This window comes from Ptychodera flava, chromosome 14, assembly GCF_041260155.1.
Source record: "Ptychodera flava strain L36383 chromosome 14, AS_Pfla_20210202, whole genome shotgun sequence".
NCBI lineage: Eukaryota > Metazoa > Hemichordata > Enteropneusta > Ptychoderidae > Ptychodera > Ptychodera flava.
The window spans coordinates 21,723,106-21,745,246 of NC_091941.1; the positions used below are offsets into that span (position 1 = coordinate 21,723,106).

The window sequence follows — 22,141 nt, forward strand, 5'->3', positions numbered from 1 at the left end:
AACCATGCCATGTCTTATTATCTAGCGGGCAGCTATATCGCGGCAGTGTCACAAATGCCACCGTAATGACTAAAATCAAAACATTCATGGATCGAGAGCGCAGAATGGGAGCGCAGATTGATAGCGCAGAATGGGAGCGCAGATCAATAGCGCAGATTGAAATGCGCTAGCGCAGATTGGGGGCGCAGACTGTCGATTTCTGATCCCCCACATACCTGGTCAAGTACATTATCAGGGTCTTACGTACGTCAGACATTTTGAGTTGGGCAAATTACCCATAGTTCAGTGTGGATTAATTGGTGTTATATTTGAACTCGTGACCTTTGCTAAAATATTTTCTAAAATACTTACAAGCTAATGATAGTAAAGGATCCATGACTTGGGTTTGTTCAAAACGCAAAGCTGGACGTTGTACATCAGTATTTGTAGCCCGTTTGATGGCGGATTTGAATGTAGCGGTTGTGGGTCACGGGGTCATCTGGAATGCTAATGAGAACCGCGGTGCTGCTGTACGTAATTCGTAACAGCCTGATGACCGGGATAACCACAGGCGACCCAATAGGTTCTGAGTTTTTCACACTGTTTTCTCTATCATTTTCTCTTCTTTCTTCATGCTCTGAATGATCGGAATAAATAAAATAAATGGTTTATATAACCTAACCTAGCCTCTGTGACTCTTTATTTATTTTACACTCCATTACAAGGACGTATATCTCTCATACACACATGCTGTAATTAATTAGTCAACACAACTAATTATGTTAATCCGTGGACTTATCAGGGATTTTACGGGTTGGTCAACATCGCGAAAGATAGGAATGGTTACTAAAGCGGTGATGGACAATAAATACATGTGTAATCAATGCCAACAGTCCAGTTTAAGTAATTTGGTTTAGATTAGCCATTGGCTAAATTTTCTCCCTTTCTGTATTATATAAGTTCACCGTTTCCTGTTTTAGATATTGTTGATCCTATTGAGTCCCATCTCTAATTCTTAATTCGCTTTCATATCAGGGTTGTTGATACTTAGAATCCACACTTGAACTTATGCTGGAGCAGTAACCAACCGGTTCAAATAACTTTCATTTATGTCCAAACAATTTGACTTTTTGCCAAATTTCACATTTATGGCAAATAATAAACAGTAAGGAGGTACAAAGGACGTCGGTGCCCCCGGGCCCCATGTTTTAGTATTATTGATGTCAGCCAAGTTATTCTACCTTATCCTAACATTATTGAACACCGTCAAAGTCTTGTGTATATCAACTTTTGTTGGCTGTTTATTCAGGGTTAAGAAGTCAATTGCACTTGATAGGTAATTTTGCTGATATTCCTTTCTGGTATCATACAGATATTCATAAGAATATGACTTCCACTGAGTGACTCAGTTAAATACAGGGACTGTGCCAGCACTGTTCCTATACCCTATCTTTTAAATAATTTTCCATTTGGAATAAATGTTTCTGCTTGCTAACAAAATGGAAATCCAAGAACAATCGTATCGTTTTTCAAACTGGCTTCTAAATGACGTCTTCGTCACATTGTTTTTGTTTTTGCTTTGCAAAGATTATTTTATGATATCACTGGTTACGATTTTGGTTTCGTTCGCTTTGTAAATTTATGTTTTTATACACGTGCCATGACTTTTTGTCACCCCGTACAGCAACGAGTTTCCTGATCACAATTTGCAACGCCAAGTAATGCTATACTCTCACGTAAAATGTTAATCTATGCTATTTTAATGCTGACATAAACTGTACTATCGATTCCTTTAAGCCTAGTGTTAAGACATACCTTTTTAAGGAAGTGTAACTTTGTTTTTATTTGCTAGAGAGACATTTTATTTTTTATGTTTATCTTTTCAGAAATACATTTTTAGTCTTGTAAAGAGCACTGAGACGCAGTGTAGTGCGCTTTTAAGAAATAAAATAATAATAAAAATAAATAAAAATAAAATAAAATAAAATAATAATTATAATTATATAGAAATAATAATAACGCGAATAATAATAGGTTCATTTTCCGTGAAAATTTCATCATAAGGGAATTTTGGGTCGAAAAGACCAAATATGATATCGATTTCACTGCCCCATGTTTCCATGGTAACCATTTTAGGGGTTGAAAATTTCAGTTTTTCTAATATCCAATGAAAAGTTACTTTGATTGATATGACAATTATCTAGCGGGGGCAGTTCGGGTCAGAGAACACAAAAAACCCAGACTGATTTTAATGTTTTGAGTAGCCATGGTAACTGTTCTGGCATTGAAAATGTTACCTTTTCCCTAATTCATATTAAAGAACTATTGATTGATGTAAAAATTGATAATAAGGTTTTCTCTGGTTAGCACACACACAAAAAATCACACCCATTTTAATGTGAGATGTTTCCAAAGCAACCACTCAGGAATAAAAATTACCAGTTTTTCAAAGATTCCTTCTAAAATCCAGGTATCAATAGAAATATTATACCAAAGGGTTAGAAAGACAAAATATGAAATCCATTTTTATTGCCCTGTGTTTCCATAGTAACCTATTTGCGTTTTAAAATTTCAATTTTTTTTCCTAAGTCCATTAAAAGTTATTCCAGTTACTATGCAAATGCTCTTCTAAGTGTATTTATAATTAAGTTTATGCCTTCAAATAAATTTTATGTCCTGAAATTAATTCTACGAGTATCCGAACCCAATCCTCCTTATCACCCCATGTACCATTGTATTTATCACAAGTAGTAACAGTAGCGCACAGTTTTTTTGTTTTATTTAAAACATAATTCACTGGTACTTATTTATTTTATGGATTTATAATTAACGATGTATAATAATGTTCATTTTATAATAATTTATTTTGATTTCTTTGCCTAATTCCAGGAAGAATAATGAAGACAAATTATTTCTGATTGTTTAACTAAAGTAAAATTATGGTCATGTAGTGGTGCACTATTTTTTTTTGTGACCTGGCGTGGTATCTGCTAAAGTGCGGGCTGCGGGTTGCGGGTTGCGGGTTGCGGGCTGCGGGCTGCGGGTTTTTAGAATTATGGCTAGATTTCTAATATATGTAATATGGCATTTAGTATATAAGAAATAAAACCTTTAGAAGGTGTCTATTATCAATAATCATGATCAGGTCTATCGTACAGTATCCCTTTTCCTGCCAAGTCCATATTTTCAACATCAGGTCAAGATGGTTAAAATTAATGAAACACAACATATTCCATATTGCAATTGTGTATTTTAACATAATACTGTACATTTGAAGGCTGTTGAAAACATATATGCTGTAAAATTGATTTTTTGGACTAAAGATGCTATAACAGACCATACCAAGTGGGTGAAAATACGTCATGTTTCTGAAAAAAAATCAAAATCTGCTAAACTAAAAGCGGCGATTCCGAGGACCAATTTATTTGTTCCGAGCTGCCTGGCCATCACAAATAATTTGGGATCTGAAATCACTTTTCTTTCTTGCCATGGATGTGAGTGAGAAATAATACCAGACTGACAAAAAAAATTCGCGCCTCGGAAATGTCGCCACTTATCGCGGAATGAAAATTGTTACATTTTAGTATCAGGCCATAGGAAGTAAATTCTTTGTAATGCATCTATTCACAATTCGGTTCTAGGGCAACACATACAGAAAATTAGACAATGCCTACTTAAATGCAATGTGTAAGGAAAGATTTGACTTCAAAAAGCGTAGAAGTGTTGTGTATTTAAATGCCGTGTATTTTTCATGAAATCTTTAAAAGAAAAAGACGTACGACAATGGACTTAGCTTACTTTGCCGTTTCGGTTCAACCGAGGTCACGACCACAGAGAACGACATTCCGCTAACATTTTACGCGAGAATTTCAGCGGGAAAAACACGTCGGTGCGTTGACTTATTTTCAGGAATCGATCTAATAGGAATATTTTTGGATGAGTTTGTGTTCTGCAGCTCTCAATAATTGTGTATCTCCTAATATCATGAACATATTCTATGACTTGCACCTGCAGCATGATAGTCGCTCCATATGCATTTGATCCAGCGTGACTATGAAAAGTTTCCTAGGACTATTATCGTGTTCATCACAATAAAATAATTTTAAACGGCATTGAAAACGATTCTGAAAATTGTGCTTTTATCGGCGGTTGAACTAATCTGAAGTGTGAGAAGGGCATGGCATTCTATGAAAAAGTAACAAATTATTAGGCGTGTCGAGTTTCAACGAACCGAAGTTCATCTCCCAGTTCATCTGTGCTGTCAACGATCCGAAACTTACTTTTAAACTATCCGTCCTAATCATTACATAAAAAGTTAATATAGCGAGTTTGTTGTGAAATCTGTCTTGTGTTCATATTATTACTCATCCGTGTTCAGTCATATCATTTCGAAAGCTTCGATCGGCAGTGCGCTGTGCAACGGCGAATGTTGGATGGGAAATAGACTATTCTGACGTTGGTGGTGCTTTACCAGATGTAAGCTAAAATAACGGCATTATTCAAGAAGTTCACGGCTTTTATTCCATAAACAAATACATCTAGATACTATTTTGGCATTTATTCTATCTACTAGCGAAAATGATACCAAAAATCACACATTTTTTCATGCCCGCAACCCGCAGCCCGCAGCCCGCAACCCGCAGCCCGCAGCCCGCAACCCGCAAAATAGCGCATCCGACCTGGCGTGACCCCATAAACTCTATGATTCTAATGATTAGCTAGATCTCCCCTTTTCATGGTAGCAATGGCTAAATTTGAACATGGTCCCTGTATACCTTTGAACATTTTTTTTGAACTCAGCAGGCCAAGACAAGGGGAAATATTACAAGTTAAATGTTTCATGTTTAATATTGCCCGGGGCTCGAAATTAACTTTTTTTCCCTAGTAGTTCACTTGGGCAACCATATTCTGAAGTTGGTAGCCCGGTGACACTTGCTGGTAGCCCATGCATATTTTAGATCAGGGGTATCTTTTTTCGTTAACCAGACAAGAAAGGGCTATTTTACAAGGTTCTGCCCATGAAGTGAATTTTCTAGTCTTTTGATGTGTATACTTGCACACCTTTAATGCCCAAAGAAACAGGTGTAATGGACGACAGTGGGACTCAAAAGTTTTGTGACCTATAAACAACCCTTTTCACTCTCACAGTTGTATGCAAATTTTAAAAGTCGCCATGACAACATGACAACAATGTGGCCTTTTCAGCACTGAGACATACTGTAGCAGGGCTAAAAATAGATCATGGCCCTTCTGTTGGGAGGAGGCATCATTTCCGTGTCATTGTGATTGATACATTATTATCAAAATGCAACGAGAATGCGTTTTTATTTGCCATTGTTTCCTGTGCCTGCCATTCAAGTACGTCAGTTCAGATATGGAAACTTTGTTGCAAAGTTCCACCGCACGGGCGGCCGTCTCCAGAACAAAGTCATACTATGGCAAATTTCTATGCCCAGCTGGGTTTGACTGCATTTATCTAGCTCGCCCCAAAGTGACGGACGCATCTTTCAACCTTTCAGCTTGGTGAAAAACGCATTTATTGATTCGTCAAAGGCCTGTGGACTCGCTTATTTTTGCACAAGTACTACTTGGACATAGGAAAAAGTTGTTGAATACTCACTGTTTCAGTGAATCCGCTATGATGAGAGTTCTCAAATCAAAAAATGTTGCCGAGCTCGAATACAAATGTCTTCTCATTAAATTACGTCATTGTCTTACAAGAGTTAGCATTCCAAAGTCTGTCACCCTGAATGATTGAACGACGTGAAACGCAAAATTCCATCGCATATTATCTGGCAATATGTACAGTAGAAATACTGTATACCGTCGCTCTAGGTACGTATAAGCTTATACTCCACAAAATGGCCACAGGCAGCGTGAACATTCTGAAAGGATTTCCTAAACGTCCTACTTGTTACCTTAGCGACTCACTTGTGATGTTCTGAAAAGTATTCTCTGCAGTAATTCCAGTTTCTGTCAACATGCAAAGCTCAACGACAAGGTTATAGCACGAGACGTAGTGCGCAGACTACACATTCACGCGCAGGTAAACTCAATTGCGCATGCTCATATTGGCAGACTCACTGGCAAACGAGTGCGCATGCGTGAAGGTATATTTGCAGCAAATACACTGGCATAGACTCTCCACAGTCGCTGTGCCTTGTTTTGTGCGCGCCCACGACTGCCACGATGGGCCTGCATTCGAACACCTCTCTTTCAGAATTCCAACATCTTCAATGAACTGTTATTAGATTTTATATAATACTTAGCCCCTAAACTTGTAATAATAATAATAATAATAATAATAATAATAATAATAATAATAATTCCATCGCACCAAAATTTTAGTAGTGTGAGATAGTATGAGTAGTGACAGTAGCAGGGAGTAATACAATAAAGAATGACACGATTATCACAATGGGAACATATATTGCAAAAAAATAATACTCTGAGGGTATTTTTATTCATCACTACAGTTTAGCCTTAATCGTCGTAGACTTCATCAGCACGCGCTTGACTGGCCATACAATAAGTCTATGTTTCTCTGTGGTTATATTTAGCTTTACGCTTTTAGTTTGATGGCGTATATTATTGATAAAATTTCAGCAGAGGCATGCCTTGGATTATGCCGTCCATGAGGGGCAGCCTACAAAGCTGTTCACCAATAAAAGGTGTTCGCAAGCATTCTCTTGATGGGTGAGAAGCAGGCATCCGCTTTGTCATGTCAGATGGGCAATTTCCGGGCGGACAATCTTGCATTTAGTAGTCCTGCGTACGATGCCGTGTGTTCCCGGTGATATACGGCCTCCAACCACAGCCCTGCTGATTCTCATAGGAAAACACGGCGACCGCGGTCCCGATTTGGACCGCGAACGAAAAACTACCTTTTCTTACTATTTGAGGCCAAAATCAACTCGATTCCGCTCTATGCCTACCCAAATAACTCAATCGCTCACAGACTGCAAAAATAATTTCTCTAGTGACGTCCCAACCGTTAGTTTGCCGGCGATGCACGGTCAAGGGTCCAGTGGACTGCCATCTTGCATCCATGCAACAGTCTGTTGAATTTTATTCCTGCAATTTATTCAGTGTTGATTATTTATATGCCCAAGACTTCGGGCAAGTCTATGAAGGTTTCGTTTTTTATTACTTCCCGAGAACAGAGGTCTATCTAAAATATTGTCAAACTCATATCTTTGCCATCAAAGTTGTCAACGTTTTCACACTGAAAGCCAAAATACCAATAGCCTAATAGATGTAATCTGCATTAGCGAGTTACTTTAATGCTGAGAGAGAAATTGTAAAACTTCATTTATGAAACATTTTGGTGATCTGCATACTAAATAGAATTGTTTTTGGTTTAGTCTGAGTGGCCCCAATTAATTCATCTCGCACGTGCAAGTTTTGAGCTGTTGATGCCATTTCTAGAATTACAAGACGGTGATGACTGTACCGCGCAAGCGTGTTTCTCTGAGAAACCTCTTGAGAACTGTTGAGAATCATGCATTTTCTTTTACCAGAATTCTGTGAGCCACGGAGTGTGTCTGTAAACAATCGAGTGTCATATGTTGTGCAATAGGCGCCATCTGTAGCAAGTGTCGGTAAGGAAGAACGTTAGGTCGGAATAAGTAGGGACGGTAGCCTTCCGGTTGAATAATGGGAAACAGTGTTTGTTAGGGCCATTGGGATATGGCAGCACTCCTGACAGCTTTGTGACGGTCTTTCGGGACGTGACTTCTGACATTGAAGATATGAAGTTTTGTACGGCAAATCAATAACGATACATTGAAACGATGAAACAGGACAACCTACGCAACGCTTTGTTTTGTCAGCCATATTTTAATGGAACACAACTTTAAAGAATGACATTTTCAGTTTAGGACACCAACTTCAATGGACGTCCTTGAATTAATTGCGAAGTGCTGACTCTTGTGCCGTTAGTTCAAGACACTTAATCGCAATAGGAGAGGAGATTAGGTGAACCGCTTCCTGGGTTGCTGACAACACCGGAAGTACCGTCTCCGAGGATTCTACTACGGCAGCTGGAGTTGCTGGAGCAAGACCTGGCTCCGAGATGGACAGCAGCAATACCTGGACAGGAAGTGAAATGCAAAAAACATTTATAAATGAGCAATAAATCAATGAGACTTATTGCGTTTGACCTAAAAAGCCTCTCGCCTTACCCTATATCAAACATTTATGACGACAAAACTATGACGTGAATTTATCTAAAACCACAAATTTGCTGACATATGTTGTTGTAAGTTTAAACTGTTGACTGTTTGTTGAACCACAATCACTTCACAACAAACTGTGGATGGCGATATATTATTACGCACTGTACAAAAGGTGTAACCGTAGCTGCGGTGTATAATTAGTAAAAGTTCGCGTAAACGGATTGAGCTACGGTTGTCGTGCGGCCCTTTAATCCACTGATGACGCTGTCCTATTGGTGGCTGGCGAATGGCAAATCTGTTTACCACCCGTGCGATATAGCTCGAAAAGTCAAATTCTGAACACGTTGTTTGGCAAGAACTACACAAGAGAAGTGCTAAAATATATTTCGGTCGGAATTATGTCTGTCTTCTACTTACCGCTGACGTGAGGGCAAGCCATGGATGTTCCGCTCATTGTGGTGTAGCATGAATTGCAGCTGTGGCTAGCACTTCTGACATTGACACCAGGACCAAAGATGTCTACGCAGCTACCAAAGTTAGAGAAGCTGGCACGGCGGTCACTGCTGTCGGTGGCACCAACGGTGATTGCCTGAGATGGTGAGACAGGATATTTTAGATCTCAAAAGTATTGATATTCACCGTATATCAACCTTTGTAATTACAAGGAAAAAAAATTATGGCCATGAGGCCAAACACATACAGCCCTCCTAAAATGACGCAGCGACTTGGTTGTTTATTTTCGAGATTAATTTCAGCCCATTAGACCTATCTATCGTCACAAAAACAACAAATTTGCGAGTAAGAAATCCGTCAGTATTTACGGTGAGGGGATCGGAGGAATCAGAGGAGGTCACTAAAAAATTGAAAGCTGAAAGGGGTCGCTCCAAATAGGGAGGGAAAGAGGTGGAGGGGCTACTCAACCATTTTGAAAATACAAATACAAATATAATAGAAAATTTAAGAATGAAAATAAAACTGTACATTAAAAATGTTGCAATTTTATAAAAGCATTGAAGTGGTCGGATACTGGTCATAGAGTGAGTTTTTATATCTATATTTTGTCGTGACTTTGAATTTCATTTTATTGGTTTCACCTTTTTCGACCGTCACGAGGCAACTGATGATAATCTAGCATGGTTCACCAGTTTTTGAAAGGTCTTTCTAGTAACATTGCTGTATCCTTAAATTACACATGTATCGATATTTCACTTTTCCAAGTGGGATGGGGGATTTTTGTGTCAGAGAGGATCGCTACTCAAATTCATCATGTTTGGCTGAGGGGTTTACTAGAAATTTCGGAGTTTCTGATGTATTTTCTCAAACCCCCAGGGCGTAAATAATGACGGCTCCCTAATTTGAATGCCTTATAGTCTACCCGAGCCAAGTGTGCAAACCGGGATACTTACATTGCGGACTCTTGCGGGAGATACATTACAGGCGTTCTGGTTGTCGTTACCTGCGGCAACAGACACGGTGTATCCAGCACTGATGGTCCTTTCGACCGCGCTGTCGAGAGAGGAGCTAGCGCCACCAGCTAAGGACATAGAGACAACGCTTCTGCTAGCGGTAGCACCGCCAGCGATGATGGCATCCAGACCTGCGCAAGAAAGGGTTTCATTAGTTCATTCTCTATGCTATGAAAACCGTGAAAGACTTCGAGAGACATGTTTAAATGTGCATCGGTTAAGGGACTTTAAATCTTTGAATTTTCAAGATCGAAATAATTACCTGTACACATAAGAGGTGAGAGAAACTCCCATTAGGAATATCAACAGGCTATGTGAAAAATGTTCACTGCGGTTTTTTAAAACCCCCTGCCGAAATTTAGAAGTGAACAAATCATGTAATGTTAACACTGTGACCGACGTACGTATCACCCAGTAGTTCGTATTTCATTGTTTTCTTTTCGAGAAGTTTGGCACGATCTTCATATATTTCAACCTTTCGACAGCATCCAGATGGATCCCCCTTTCCACGTTAATATAACAACTTCAAATTTCTACACTTACCAGCGATGATATTAGAGTTGGTCCCACTTCCTTGGCAATTCAAGACTCTGACACTGTAGAGGTTTGAGGATGGGGCAACACCCACAGAGCTACCGGAAGTAGTACCACCACAGTGAGTACCGTGACCATGGCAATCGTTTCCCTGTCAAGCATATATGAGATCAACACATACATAAGACAGGTGTTTTGAGGTAGAATGCGCCTCGGGGGCAGATATTCGGACTCACAAACTTTTACATTTATTTTCTGATCTACAACTTGTAGGAGCTCATTTTAAAGTTCTCGAGGTAATAAACATTTTTCCGTCTTACTTTTTCAAAAATTGAAAATGTACGTTTTCCCAATAGAGTTAACACTGGGATGGCGGCCATTTTGAATTTCAAATATCGGTAAATATTAAGTAACTTGACTCTCTTTTACCAAAATTTGCAAGGTCATCCCTTATTTTTATTCTTGATTTGGTAAGAGTATGGTTCACCGTTTAATTTAGGAAAGTTTGAGGAAAAGATTACGTCTTTCGCCATTGAGGCGCAAACTGCCTTAAATGCAAAACCTATCGATGCTGTTGAATATCAAAATTTACAAAAACCATTCTGAAGAAAGGAAGATATTTAATCGTCATGGAAGGGGAGTGTACGGAGACGGAACTGTAGAGGCTTATGTATCATCGAAACCACTAATTAGCTACTGCAGCTTACAAACTATACACAGATACATGGACAAGCGCAAATATTGCATGAATGTATTTTTCTGTGGGTAAGCTTATTTATGGGTGACATGATATAACTTTGGCAAGCAACAATAAACTTACGCCGTTGGATGGTTGGTAATCATAGAAGAAGGAAGCACGGTTGCCATATTCGTTATGAGAGTGACGCAGACCGGTATCACAGATGTAGACATGGGAACCAGATCCACTGCCTGGATGTTAAATTTAGAGATTCAAAAGTTACTTTACTATTTCTTTGATCCAGTCAAACGCGGAATGCTGGGAGTGACCGGGGCTGCCCGCCTGCAGAAAGGCAGGGTAAGGAAGAATGGGATAACGACTGAAAGAGGTATATAGAAACATCCGCCTCGGACAACGGAATATAACGAACAGAGAACAAGATCATTTAAATACGTGAACTGGCCCTGAGTCGGACAACAACTATATAGTTTAATTGCAGATAAAGACAAACTTAACAACAAAATAAAAACAGCGGTGCATAGGATTGGACGGGTTTCCTCAGACTGTTTTTATTTCCATTACCTCGGTTGAGTTTCTCAAATACATATACTTGCAAACGGATTGTTAGTCTGAGTCATATATTAGTTTGGTACTAAAATCGGAATCATCTCATGAATTCACTCACGAATTTTTACGTATGATTTGTTTGTTGTTGATGATGATGTTTATTCCGGATGTAAGTACATTTTCAACGGTTTTAAAAGCGCATTCACAGAATGTACCAATAGCCAAGTTATTTTATCATACTGACTTGTAAACAGCTACACCATAGATAGTTTGTATGGGCACAGATGAATGGTGAGTGAGACAAAAGGGGTCAGGTCTTTCAACGAAGGACAGTTCTATAACTCAAGAAATACACAACTTTGTTGCGAGCACTCTTTCTTCGGTCTATGATTCGTGAGTCTGCCCGCCTTCGTGGTCTGTATAGTTGAAGTAAAATTAGACAATACATCCTTTGAAAAATTTTTCAACGACGCCGTTATACTTCATCGCAACAGAAATACATAATGGTATCTACTCTAACGTGGCTTTCTATCGAAGTTTGTCAAGCGATCGTATCCCGATTCCCGATCACTTACACCGAGCGACATTACTTAAAAAGCCAACAGCACCAGTCATCACGACGTGTGCCCGTTGGGAGACACGTCTTGAATAATCAAGCTGGCGAACTTACCGTAGAGGTTCATTGCTCCATTAAGGGGGAGGTTTCTCTGATCGATACGATCCATACCCCATTCGACATCCGCAACCATCAGCTTATCGTCTTCAACGAAATCGATTTCCTCAAAGCTAAGAACCTATAGAAGCGATATCAGTATGGTGGATGAATAACCGGCCAAGGATGAAACATTTCAAGCCGTAGTCATCCATTTTAGAAAACTGACTTGTAGCTGAGAAGTATATTTTCTCCATGTTTTTCTGTTCATTTAAACGTGTGAAAGCTCTTGTCATATTATCTACCCCTGGTCACAAATGGCAAATGATAGTGTCTGTCATCGATTTAAACGTTTAGTAATCATCACGATTTTCCGCGATTCTGCAGGGTGTTTCATACTCACACTGATCAAGTCCAAGGTCTCAATTGCAATACCATTCAAGGCATGGGTGTACACATAGGTCACGGAGACGGGAGCAAATTTCTGCAGGAGGGTTGCAAACGCGCCGGGTCTAATTCCATCCTGTAATATAGAAGGAAAACGATCTCATTTTCCATTTTGATTTTAAAAACTCGAGGCCAAATTGATCAATAACGACGATACACTTTGAGCTTTATTACAAAATAAAGTTTATTTTAATTTTTAGGAGTGAAACGAAAAATCTGTATAGGAACATCATAGGGTAAAATAGTACAAGATATGTCAATGTCTTTGCATGCATGTTATACCAGAAAATACTTTTGTGAGTGTTCTATGTTACAATCCTATCGGGGATAGACTATCTAGGACTGGCACTCAATCCTCTAGACATCTAGTGCGCCAATTTTAAATTGCCAACGATATCTTAGGCATTCGATACGCGGCCTTGGCGAGCATGTATCATCGACAACAAATCGTAAGGCTATTACAAATAAAGCAAACTGTTCGACCAAATCGGTTTATAAAATTGGATTGAGCTTGAAAGCTACTGGGTCGATTCGTTCTCTGCGTAAATTCGACTGTCCTTGCATAAAACTATATACTAGAAACAATTTGACGGTATTACCTTCAGTTGGATGACGTAGCTGTTTGCTTTGGCATCGCCATCCTCTGATTTATAGTATGGAGCCTGGTAGAACGCAGATGCGGCGGCGATGAGTGCGATAAAGATGAGACAGCGCATGTTTGTTCTTCGATCAATGACAAGCAGAAAGACGAATAAAAAGACAAATTGCATCTGACAGATCAGATTTTTGTGTACTGCAGTTACATGTAACAAGCATAAGAGGTGAATAAAGTTGCTACACCCTACAAAAGATGTGACATCAAACGGAAAAATGAGAAAGTTTAAGTTTCTCCGCTTTAAAGTTGACATTTTTGACTTAGCACATTTAAGGATCTTCATTTCATTTTTAAAATTATTAATCACCAATTTATCCGAGTTCAGCATGTTGTTGACTTATCTATGATGCAAAACATATGGGGATGACAAGACCAATCCAATACAAATCCATACGTATGTGTGATTCTCGGTACCTGTAAATCGCTTTTGTCTTGTGGTAAGGGGCAAACTACATGATATTGCAATGCATTGTGGGCAAAACGTCGACTTCTCACCACAGCAAGAGTTTTCAATGAGAAAGTGATCTCATAAATATTTTTGTTTTGTCATGGCAGAGAGTTCTGTTTATTTGTATGTTTGTTTGCTTGTGAAACCAGCTAAATTTATGCATCTTTTCAATGTTTTAGGCATTTCTGGTATGAAATTTAACTTTAGCCTCTGCAGTTTTATGAGTTGATCTGTAGAAATAGAAATCTTGTCCTGTCGACAATGTTTTCAATATGGTCGACCGCTTTAGACTTCCTTCACTCACTTAGGTGTCAAAATCGTATTTAAGATACCGAGTTGAACCTATAAACAATGGGCGTTTCTACGCTGATGAAGGGACTGTAACCGCGTGAAGAACAAACCACACTACATGGTAGTATTTGTGTCGTTTCGACAATAGAAGTCTAAGTGTACAGAATTGGATGCAACAGGACTAAAAATAACGGTAGTCATAATCAACGGGTCCATGCTGAATATGACACATCGTGGTGATTATACCTGTCAATTTTACATCTTCGTTATGATAATCGATGTTCCCTCGGACAGAAACCCCGAAAAGGATTAGGGAGACTGTACCATATCGACCTAGCCACGCCATGAGGACTGGGCCCTGCGCTGAAGGCATGTAAAATGAATAAGAGTTTTGATGTAGAAACAAATAATCTTACCTGTATCTGACAGCTTGATCAACTCGAACAGTGACACTGAAGAGTCCCGTGGCGTCTTATATGTGATTCGACCGAGCTTTATCAGGAGCCGAATGACAGCAAGTTACATCCATCAAACCTAACCAGGTTGCTTCCGATCCCACGACAGGGCTCATTTTTTTTCCGGCGCAGTTTGACAAACTGGTGCGGTATCACGATAAGCCATGGTGGGACGAGATAACATGTCAGGCGATAGATATGGAATACACGGCGTTTCTCATCGCAATGCTGAGTTGGAACTCGACTCGTAGGCGAGATACAAAGCAAGACCGACATCAGACCTTCAGAACTTGTGTGTGCTCCGTAAAGAAATGGTGTTTTGTACTTGGCAATATGTGCACGCGAGGCATCCTCACAAACCGCTACATTGGGTCCAACAAAAATTGAAACGTAGTGTTGTCCTTTTATATGTATTTTGTGCACTTTGGGGATTGCTCGAGGTTTTCCTTCAGGCCCGGTCAATGAAGGAGTTTTACTCTCTTTTTAAATATATGGGTAATGTCATATCAAGGCCTCTATGCTTGCTCTTTTTTATTCATTGTATTAAAATGTATCACGTACCCTTCAGATCAATAGATGGTGATTAGTCGCGGCGCAGAAATGTCGTTTTCCTAACTAGAAACCTTTTTATTGTGTTAAAACTACTTCGCATCACTCGGTTCGCCTCCCCCACATGTGCAACATCCTCTGTCGTTATAATGTAATGGTTGGATTTTAACTTTAACGGGTGAAAATGATAAAAAAATTGGCTCAAATGGTCATCACATTTTATCGGCTACAGCTTCTTATCAAAAATTTGGCAAAAGTCTTAAAGAAATTGACTGGGATATATTTTTTAAAGGCGACAAAATTTGACTTTGGCGCTCAAAGTATAATGATACTTGTGATTGATGGTATTCATCGACGGCGGCAGTAAGTTTGATGAAATTTGTTACAGATATTGTTATTTGCAAAATGTAAGTATAGGGAAATACGAATTGCTGTTGACTGTTACTTAACTGGTAATGTGCATATTTAATAAACTTTAAAATTTTTGCTGTTATCTCAATAATGGCTGCATAAAATTTGATATTCTTTATTAGTGATGAAGAAATCAAGAAGTAGGCATATTTTCAGGGAAAACAAATTTGTCACCGTGGCTTTACAGGAAACTGCGCACACTACACGATACTGAAACACGAAAGAATTTTAAGTTCACATTTGACTGAATAATACATTTACGAGTTTCCTATAGAATCAATAATGCACAGCGGAATGCGCCACTGTACAGATATTCTGACTCTAGAATATTAAAAAACACATTGCTGATATGGCCACTTGTGTGGACTCATTTTAAGCCTCTGGTGTGAGTAGAGTTTTCACTATCTTGTTTATTTGAAATTCACTAATTTAATTTTTCATGAGAGTTAAGTTGGGATATAGGCGCCATTCTGGATTGATAAAGTTTAGGTAATCTGTTTCTCTAGTTCCTGATTATGTAAAGATTATGATTTATAGTTATATCGAGGAAAGTTTAGGCAAAAGTATAAAACTTTCTTATTCGTGACTTTCAGGCCCGTATTATCTTAAACATTGGAGAGAGAGAGAGAGAGAGAGAGAGAGAGAGAGAGAGAGAGAGAGAGAGAGAGAGAGAGAGAGAGAGAGAGAGAGAGAGAGGGAGAGACAGACAGACAGACAGACAGACAGACAGAGACAGCGAGACAGAGACAGGCAGAGACAGACAGACAGACAGACAGACAGACAGACAGGCAAACAGAGAGACAGAGACAGACAGAGACAGACAGACAGACAGACTGACAGACGGACAGAAAGACAGACAGAGAGAGACAGAGACAAAGACAGAGACAGACAGACAGACAGACAGACGGACACACAGAAAAAATCCAGCAGGCGAGCAGGAAGTAGGAAAGGGTGTTCCTAATGATTTCCAAATGGGTATGGCAAAATCATGTGATGGAGAGGTACAGTATCAGGTTTTTTTGGTAGTTTGGAGAAGGCATTAGTGAATTTTATAAGGGAAAGAGAACCAGTGGAGAGAGTTCATGAAAAGAACACGGAGTACAGGGGGGAAATGCGAACAGCTTTTCCCTATTTTTCGTTCAGAACATTTCAGAATATGATTTTACGTGTGAAAAGACCCTTTGTTACAATCTCTCAAAATTTGCTTGTTGCCTGCCATCGTTCTCTGAGTCATGAGACGACGGAAGTGATAACAATGATAGGATAAGAAATTCAGGTTGCATTTGGATGGTTCTCACCAATACAAGAACAAGATGTTATCATTTATCACAATGAGGTCACACAAGGAGGTAAGTATACTTTCAAGAGATCTTAACCGCTTAACCGCATTCACATCCCACGAGGAGAGCGTTTGGTGCCACCATAGACCGTCGAGAGTCTATGGTGCCACAGGCTCTGAAGAGTGAGTATATTTATGAAATATTGAAAAGTTATGTAATAAATAATCATGGCAGTCTGTATATGCAATGGTATACGCATAATCGAACCGAGACCGTTCGTCAAAGCAATGTTTACTCAGAAGTACTATATTTTTAGGTGTCACTCAGGAAACAGCTTTGAAAGATTCAAAATTATCATTCAATGGCCCAAATTATTTAGCGCAAGTGCTCAAAATAAACGAAGAAAGAAAATGCGAGAAATGCAGCCGCAATGAAAGTGTTATGAACCAAATAATCGATGTATTTGGTAACGCGTGAGATGCGGTGCTAAAATTAAAAATCTAGTGAAAATTGAATGTTTCAACATAAATGTTTTAAAAGGTAGGAAAATGCCTTATTTTATTGAGAAAGTTTACGTTGGAAACTATGCAAATTTTGTTCTTAGCCAACCAGTGTGTCACCATATGTCATAAGGGACTAATATAGCTTTATCGGGATAATACAATCCCACAATAAATAAATTGCATCAGTCTGAATATGAGATCTTTAACGTCCTTATTACTTGCTTCTCACATATCTTACGATTTGGAAAAAAATATAAATGAGATCGGAGAATTAGAGAGCACGACATCAAAATTCTTTTACTGACACGGCATATAAGACAATACCGATCACTACGGCACATGGCATGTCATGTCATTGAGAATGTGACATCTGCACGCACCAAACTGTTGATGTACCATTGACAGCTATTGCAGCTGTAGGCAAGTGAAGCCTCAAATTACTTCGCTGAACAAAGTTTTGCTAAATTGCCTATCTTTCTGGACCTTTTCCCTATCTGTCACTCTTCTCGTGTGTTGTATACTTTTGAGAAATTTCAGTTGTCAACTATAACTTTACCTGCACCCTTATTACTTCAAATGAGTTCAGTTTATCTGAAAATTATTTTTAAGTATTGCAATTAAATCTAAAAGTATTTCCTCTTTTGTTCTTTTATGTGTGTTCGTTCATACGTTTGTGTATCTGTGTAGGTGTGTGTGTAGGTGTGTGAGGTATTTGAGAGAGAGAGAGAGAGAGAGAGAGAGAATTTTACAGTGAGGTAACCAAGTATCAGGCTAAAAATATTTAGATTGTCTACCGAATTGCGAATTGCAACACAAAGTCACCACACAGAACCTCGAGAAACGTCATAATGTAAGCCACTTGATAACGATACAGGCTTTCTTTCGTGACGTCATACAATTCCTAATCCAATTATATTTCCGAAGACCGACCAATCCTTTTTTCTTCCGTTAAATAAAGGCGGTGTCATTTAAATCAAATTTACGGCATTTTTTGTTGATTGGGAGGCTGATGCAATCCGCCAGTATCCTTGCGAACTACAACAGGTTTGGGAGATTTGTAGACATGTCCGGTGCATACATAGATTAAGAAGTTATCAACATGATGGATGTCGTCCGGACATTAAAAGTAACAACACGCTATAGTGCAGAACCTTTCAACATGGTACTGATAAGCCGAAAATATCGTCTATATCGTACGATGTTCACAAAATAATCCAGAAAGTAGGAAGGTTGACACCTCTGTTCTTCTCTGAAACCGCATGTCTGATTGCTTTTAAATGTGATATGCAGTTTACTTAGGGTGACTTCAGTCAGATTTGTTCAAATCGTGGTGAAATTTGCATATTTGTATTTTTAAAGCAATTTTTGTCGTTTTTGGTACAAAAATCTTTAAAAATCTTCTTCTTCAAAACTGCAGGTCAGATAGCTTTGATATTTGGTACACAGGTCCCAAGGGATGATCTATTTCAGATTTGTTCAAATTGTGCAGAAATATGGAAATTTGTATTTTTAAGGCAATTTTTGTCATTTTTGGTTAAAAAATTTATCTCACCAAAATTGCTTGTCTGACAGCTTTAATATTTGGTGTACAGATTCTTTCAGATGAATTAAATGTGAAATGTTAAACTTATGATAAAATCAGCAATTTTGTATTTTGGGGGCAATTTTTGTCATTTTTGGTCAAAAAATGTGTTTCTCAGAAACTGCTCGTCTGATATCTTTGATATTTGGTACACAAGTTCCTTGGGGTTATCTTATTTATAAAATAAAATAAAGATGAAATCTGCAGGCTATTTTTGCTATTTTTTTGTCAGGCCACTGAAATTCGCTATGAAAGATTTCAATCTTCTAACTTCTTCGTCGACATGTGTTACAAATGCCTCCGGGAAAATGCACTATCAACCATATGCGTAGCGGCCGTGAGCGAGTAGCCGACACGCATCGCTACCGATATGTATGGCAAGCCAAACGTTGCAATATTCGAGAAAAAACTACATTCTTTTTATACAAAACATTTTCTTTGTGCAAACACCTATTTTCGTTTTGTGAATATGCATTTTCTTTGTGTTATAACCTATTTTCTTTGCATGAAAAGCTATTTTCTTTGTGTAAAATGCATTTTCTTTCTGTAAAAACCCATTTCTTTGTATGAAAACCTATTTTCTTTGTCTAAAAACCCATTTTGTTCGTGTGAAAACCTATTTTCTTTATGCAAAAAAATCATTTTCTTTTTTAAAAAAAAACATTTTCTTTTCGTACAAAACATTTTCTTTTTGTAAAAATCAATTTCTTTTTGTAAAACCTATTTTCTTTTTGTTCAAAACATTTTCTTTTTGTACAGACCTATTTTCTTTTTGTACAAACCTATTTTCTTGTTGCACAGCCTTCATTCATGTTGCAAAACGTATTTTTTTGTTGTACAACCTTCATTCATGTTGCAGAGCCCATCCTAGTATTCCAAAGCGACCATTCGTATTGGTCACGTGTCACATCTGTTTGTGCTTGTTCAACTCACGTTTCTCTTTAAAAATGTGTTATTTTTATTTGAAATATCTTCTTCTATATTAATAAAATAACATACGCAAGTTTGTAAAACTTTCATTCCTGTAAGTATAACCTATGCTTGTATTCCAAAACGGTCATTCGTATAGGGTCATGTAACCTTCGAACTATGGCGTTTTGGTCAAAGGTTATTTGCAGACGCCACCAGTTATGTGCTATCTGTGTTACCGCAGTACTGGTCGGCTCTTCTATGCGCATCTTCGCTTGCCAAGGTCTCGTGTCAGGGCAGCTGGATGCTCTCCGATGAGGTTGTTATTGGGAGACGCTAGTCGAAGTAACGGACCCGTGCGAGCGGACGATGTGTTACGCGTGGTCAAGGTTTCGTGTGTTCCGTGCCACAGTGGATAGAGGGACTGTGTCCGTGCACACCGTTCGGTGCACGGTATAATTATTTCTTTTAGCGTCATTATTTAACTTTTTGCGAGAATTTCGTCTCATCACAGATGTTGAAGTCCAATGACTGTCAAAGAGATAGTTTCACAGTGGGACATGTCAGAAAGAAGGCTGTCTTCACGAGGCTTCGGCAGCATGATTATCGTTTTTTCAACCATGTCAGCGATTTGAGAAAGCTTATAGGAGGTGTGTGGTCGGCGTAACACGGTCCCTCCTCTTGTGGACCGTGGCAGTGGGACCGTGGCTTATACGACACTGTCATTTAATGCTCTGACCTCGCGTAGCAGAGCCGCTAGACTTACCAAAAGTCAGTGGGCTTGATAATGGCGTAATAATATAAAATACATTCCAGCAAAATTTGTCTTGATTTAATTTTACGTGAGAAGTGCCATTGCGTAAAGCTGCGTTCACAAATAATGGGGGCGGGGGGGGGGGGGGGGCGAGGAACCGCGATTGAAATCTTTTTCAGTCTCCTCAATATCCTCATAAAAAAATTTCAAGTCCCCTCATCTGCATGTATATGGTCAGAATTTTTCAAGTCACCCTCAAATTATCATCTAGCCGTATATTTATTAGGGATGTACGCCCAGACAAAATAAACATTTGCGCAGTTCCGCTCGCTGATGCTCGACACCGCCTGATATGAGCAGTTTGTAGAGCCATATTCCTATGGCAAGTGTAAATTGATTCATTTTCGAATGCATTAGGGAGTGGACTTTTGGATTTATCAATCTAGGCTGACCTGAGTTACTCTAGCACTGGCTAGGTCAATGACACCTGAAGAGCACACAAGAGAGAGGCAAACTGTGAACTCCTGGCTACATTTTGCCAAATTATGAAAATACTGAGCACAGGGACCTACCAAGTGACCGATTTTTTTTTCAAAAGTACCAAACATGTATGACTGAGATGCTACTTAAAAAAGTTGTATGAAATCGACAATACTGGAAGGTTAAAATACTACATCAAATTAACGATTTCATCTCTGAAATTTTGGATGTGATAATGGCAAATTTGATAAAAATGATTCCATTTAGTCACACATCTTTTCATTTAAATTAAAATCTTTACTTTTCAAAGTTTTACTTTTGTCATTGTACGATGAGAATGTGAAACTTTCATTCACAGCATGAACTTGCAATGAATGGTTTTATATATTGCTTTACGCGAATTCATGAAAAACAATTACTTTTCATCGTACATTTGTAAAAAGTCAAGCATGGTGACCCATCTTTTTCTTTAGTATTTTATTATTCTAGTATGCCAGAATTCAAAAATCCTTGATAAATAAGGACCCAGTCAAAGTCGTCATAAAGTATCGTCCAGTTGGAATACTTAGACGATACTAGATGATAGTATCGGATAGTATCGATATTAATCATAAATCATATTATGTAACGAGTTCTAAGCGGTCATATTAAACTATACTAGACTCTAAGATCGATATTTTCTAGCATCGATACTAGACGATACATATCAAATATCGCCATTAGATGTGCAATTTCGCACTGCCCTCGCGCTAGGTAGGCTGGCGCTTAGATCGTGGGGGGTGAAGGAAGTCTACTGTAGGTGGGAGTGACCGTACGCGTCATTCTCCAAAGCCGTGTCGCTCGATCATGTGACCTGGTAAAAACTATATCCGCAACGTAGGTTAAAACAGTTAATACGAATAGGGGACAATTAATTACTCAATAAGTTGAAAAATATTCATTTAAAAGTCAAAAACAAAGATTCTAAGCGACTGGTGGGCTAATCTACTCGTGGCATCTGCAAATAACCTTTGACCAGAGCACATTTCACTAGAGCGCCATCTTTATTCGAAGGTTATGTGAACAATACAACATGAATGAACGTTGTGCAACAAGAAAATACGTTTTGCAACATGAATGGAGGTTTTGCAATAAGAAAATAGGTTTTTCTACATGAATGAAGATTGTGCAAAAAGAAAATAGGTTTGTACAAAAAGAAAATATGTTTGTACAAAAAGAAAATATGTTTGTACAAAAAGAAAATGGTTTGTACAAAAAGAAAATAGGTTTTACAAAAAGAAAATGTTTTTTACGAAAAGAAAATGTTTTTTTTTTTGCAAAAAA

The 22,141-nt window shown here is 38.5% G+C and overlaps 1 protein-coding gene and 1 long non-coding RNA gene across 2 annotated transcripts in view; both read right to left on the bottom strand.

Moving 5' to 3' along the window:
- LOC139149761 (uncharacterized) overlaps window positions 1–22,141 on the bottom strand; it is an 85,712-nt gene that overhangs the window by 21,940 nt on the left and 41,631 nt on the right. Inside the window, exon 2 of the long non-coding RNA XR_011556139.1 lies at window positions 352–616. This is a non-coding gene — a long non-coding RNA (uncharacterized lncRNA). The remainder of the gene's footprint in view (window positions 1–351; window positions 617–22,141) is intronic.
- LOC139149755 (aqualysin-1-like) lies at window positions 7,799–14,432 on the bottom strand. Its single transcript, XM_070721717.1, has 9 exons — window positions 14,312–14,432; window positions 13,101–13,224; window positions 12,458–12,577; window positions 12,073–12,196; window positions 10,977–11,086; window positions 10,166–10,307; window positions 9,563–9,753; window positions 8,574–8,745; window positions 7,799–8,070 (listed from the first exon to the last, which is right to left on the bottom strand). The coding sequence occupies exons 2-9, from the start codon at window positions 13,215–13,217 to the stop codon at window positions 7,931–7,933; spliced, it is 1,116 nt and encodes a 371-aa protein (XP_070577818.1). The 5' UTR covers window positions 13,218–13,224; window positions 14,312–14,432; the 3' UTR covers window positions 7,799–7,930.

Excerpts from the sequence above, each read along its gene's own strand:
- LOC139149755 (XM_070721717.1), bottom strand. The coding sequence starts at position 13,217 with ATGCGCTGTCTCATCTTTATCGCACTCATCGCCGCCGCATCTGCGTTC. Across the intron at positions 9,754-10,165 it reads CAACTCTAATATCATCGCTG|GTCTGGATGCCATCATCGCT; the intron begins GTAAGTGTAGAA and ends TTTCTTGCGCAG. Across the intron at positions 8,746-9,562 it reads CTCCCGCAAGAGTCCGCAAT|GCAATCACCGTTGGTGCCAC; the intron begins GTAAGTATCCCG and ends TCACCATCTCAG.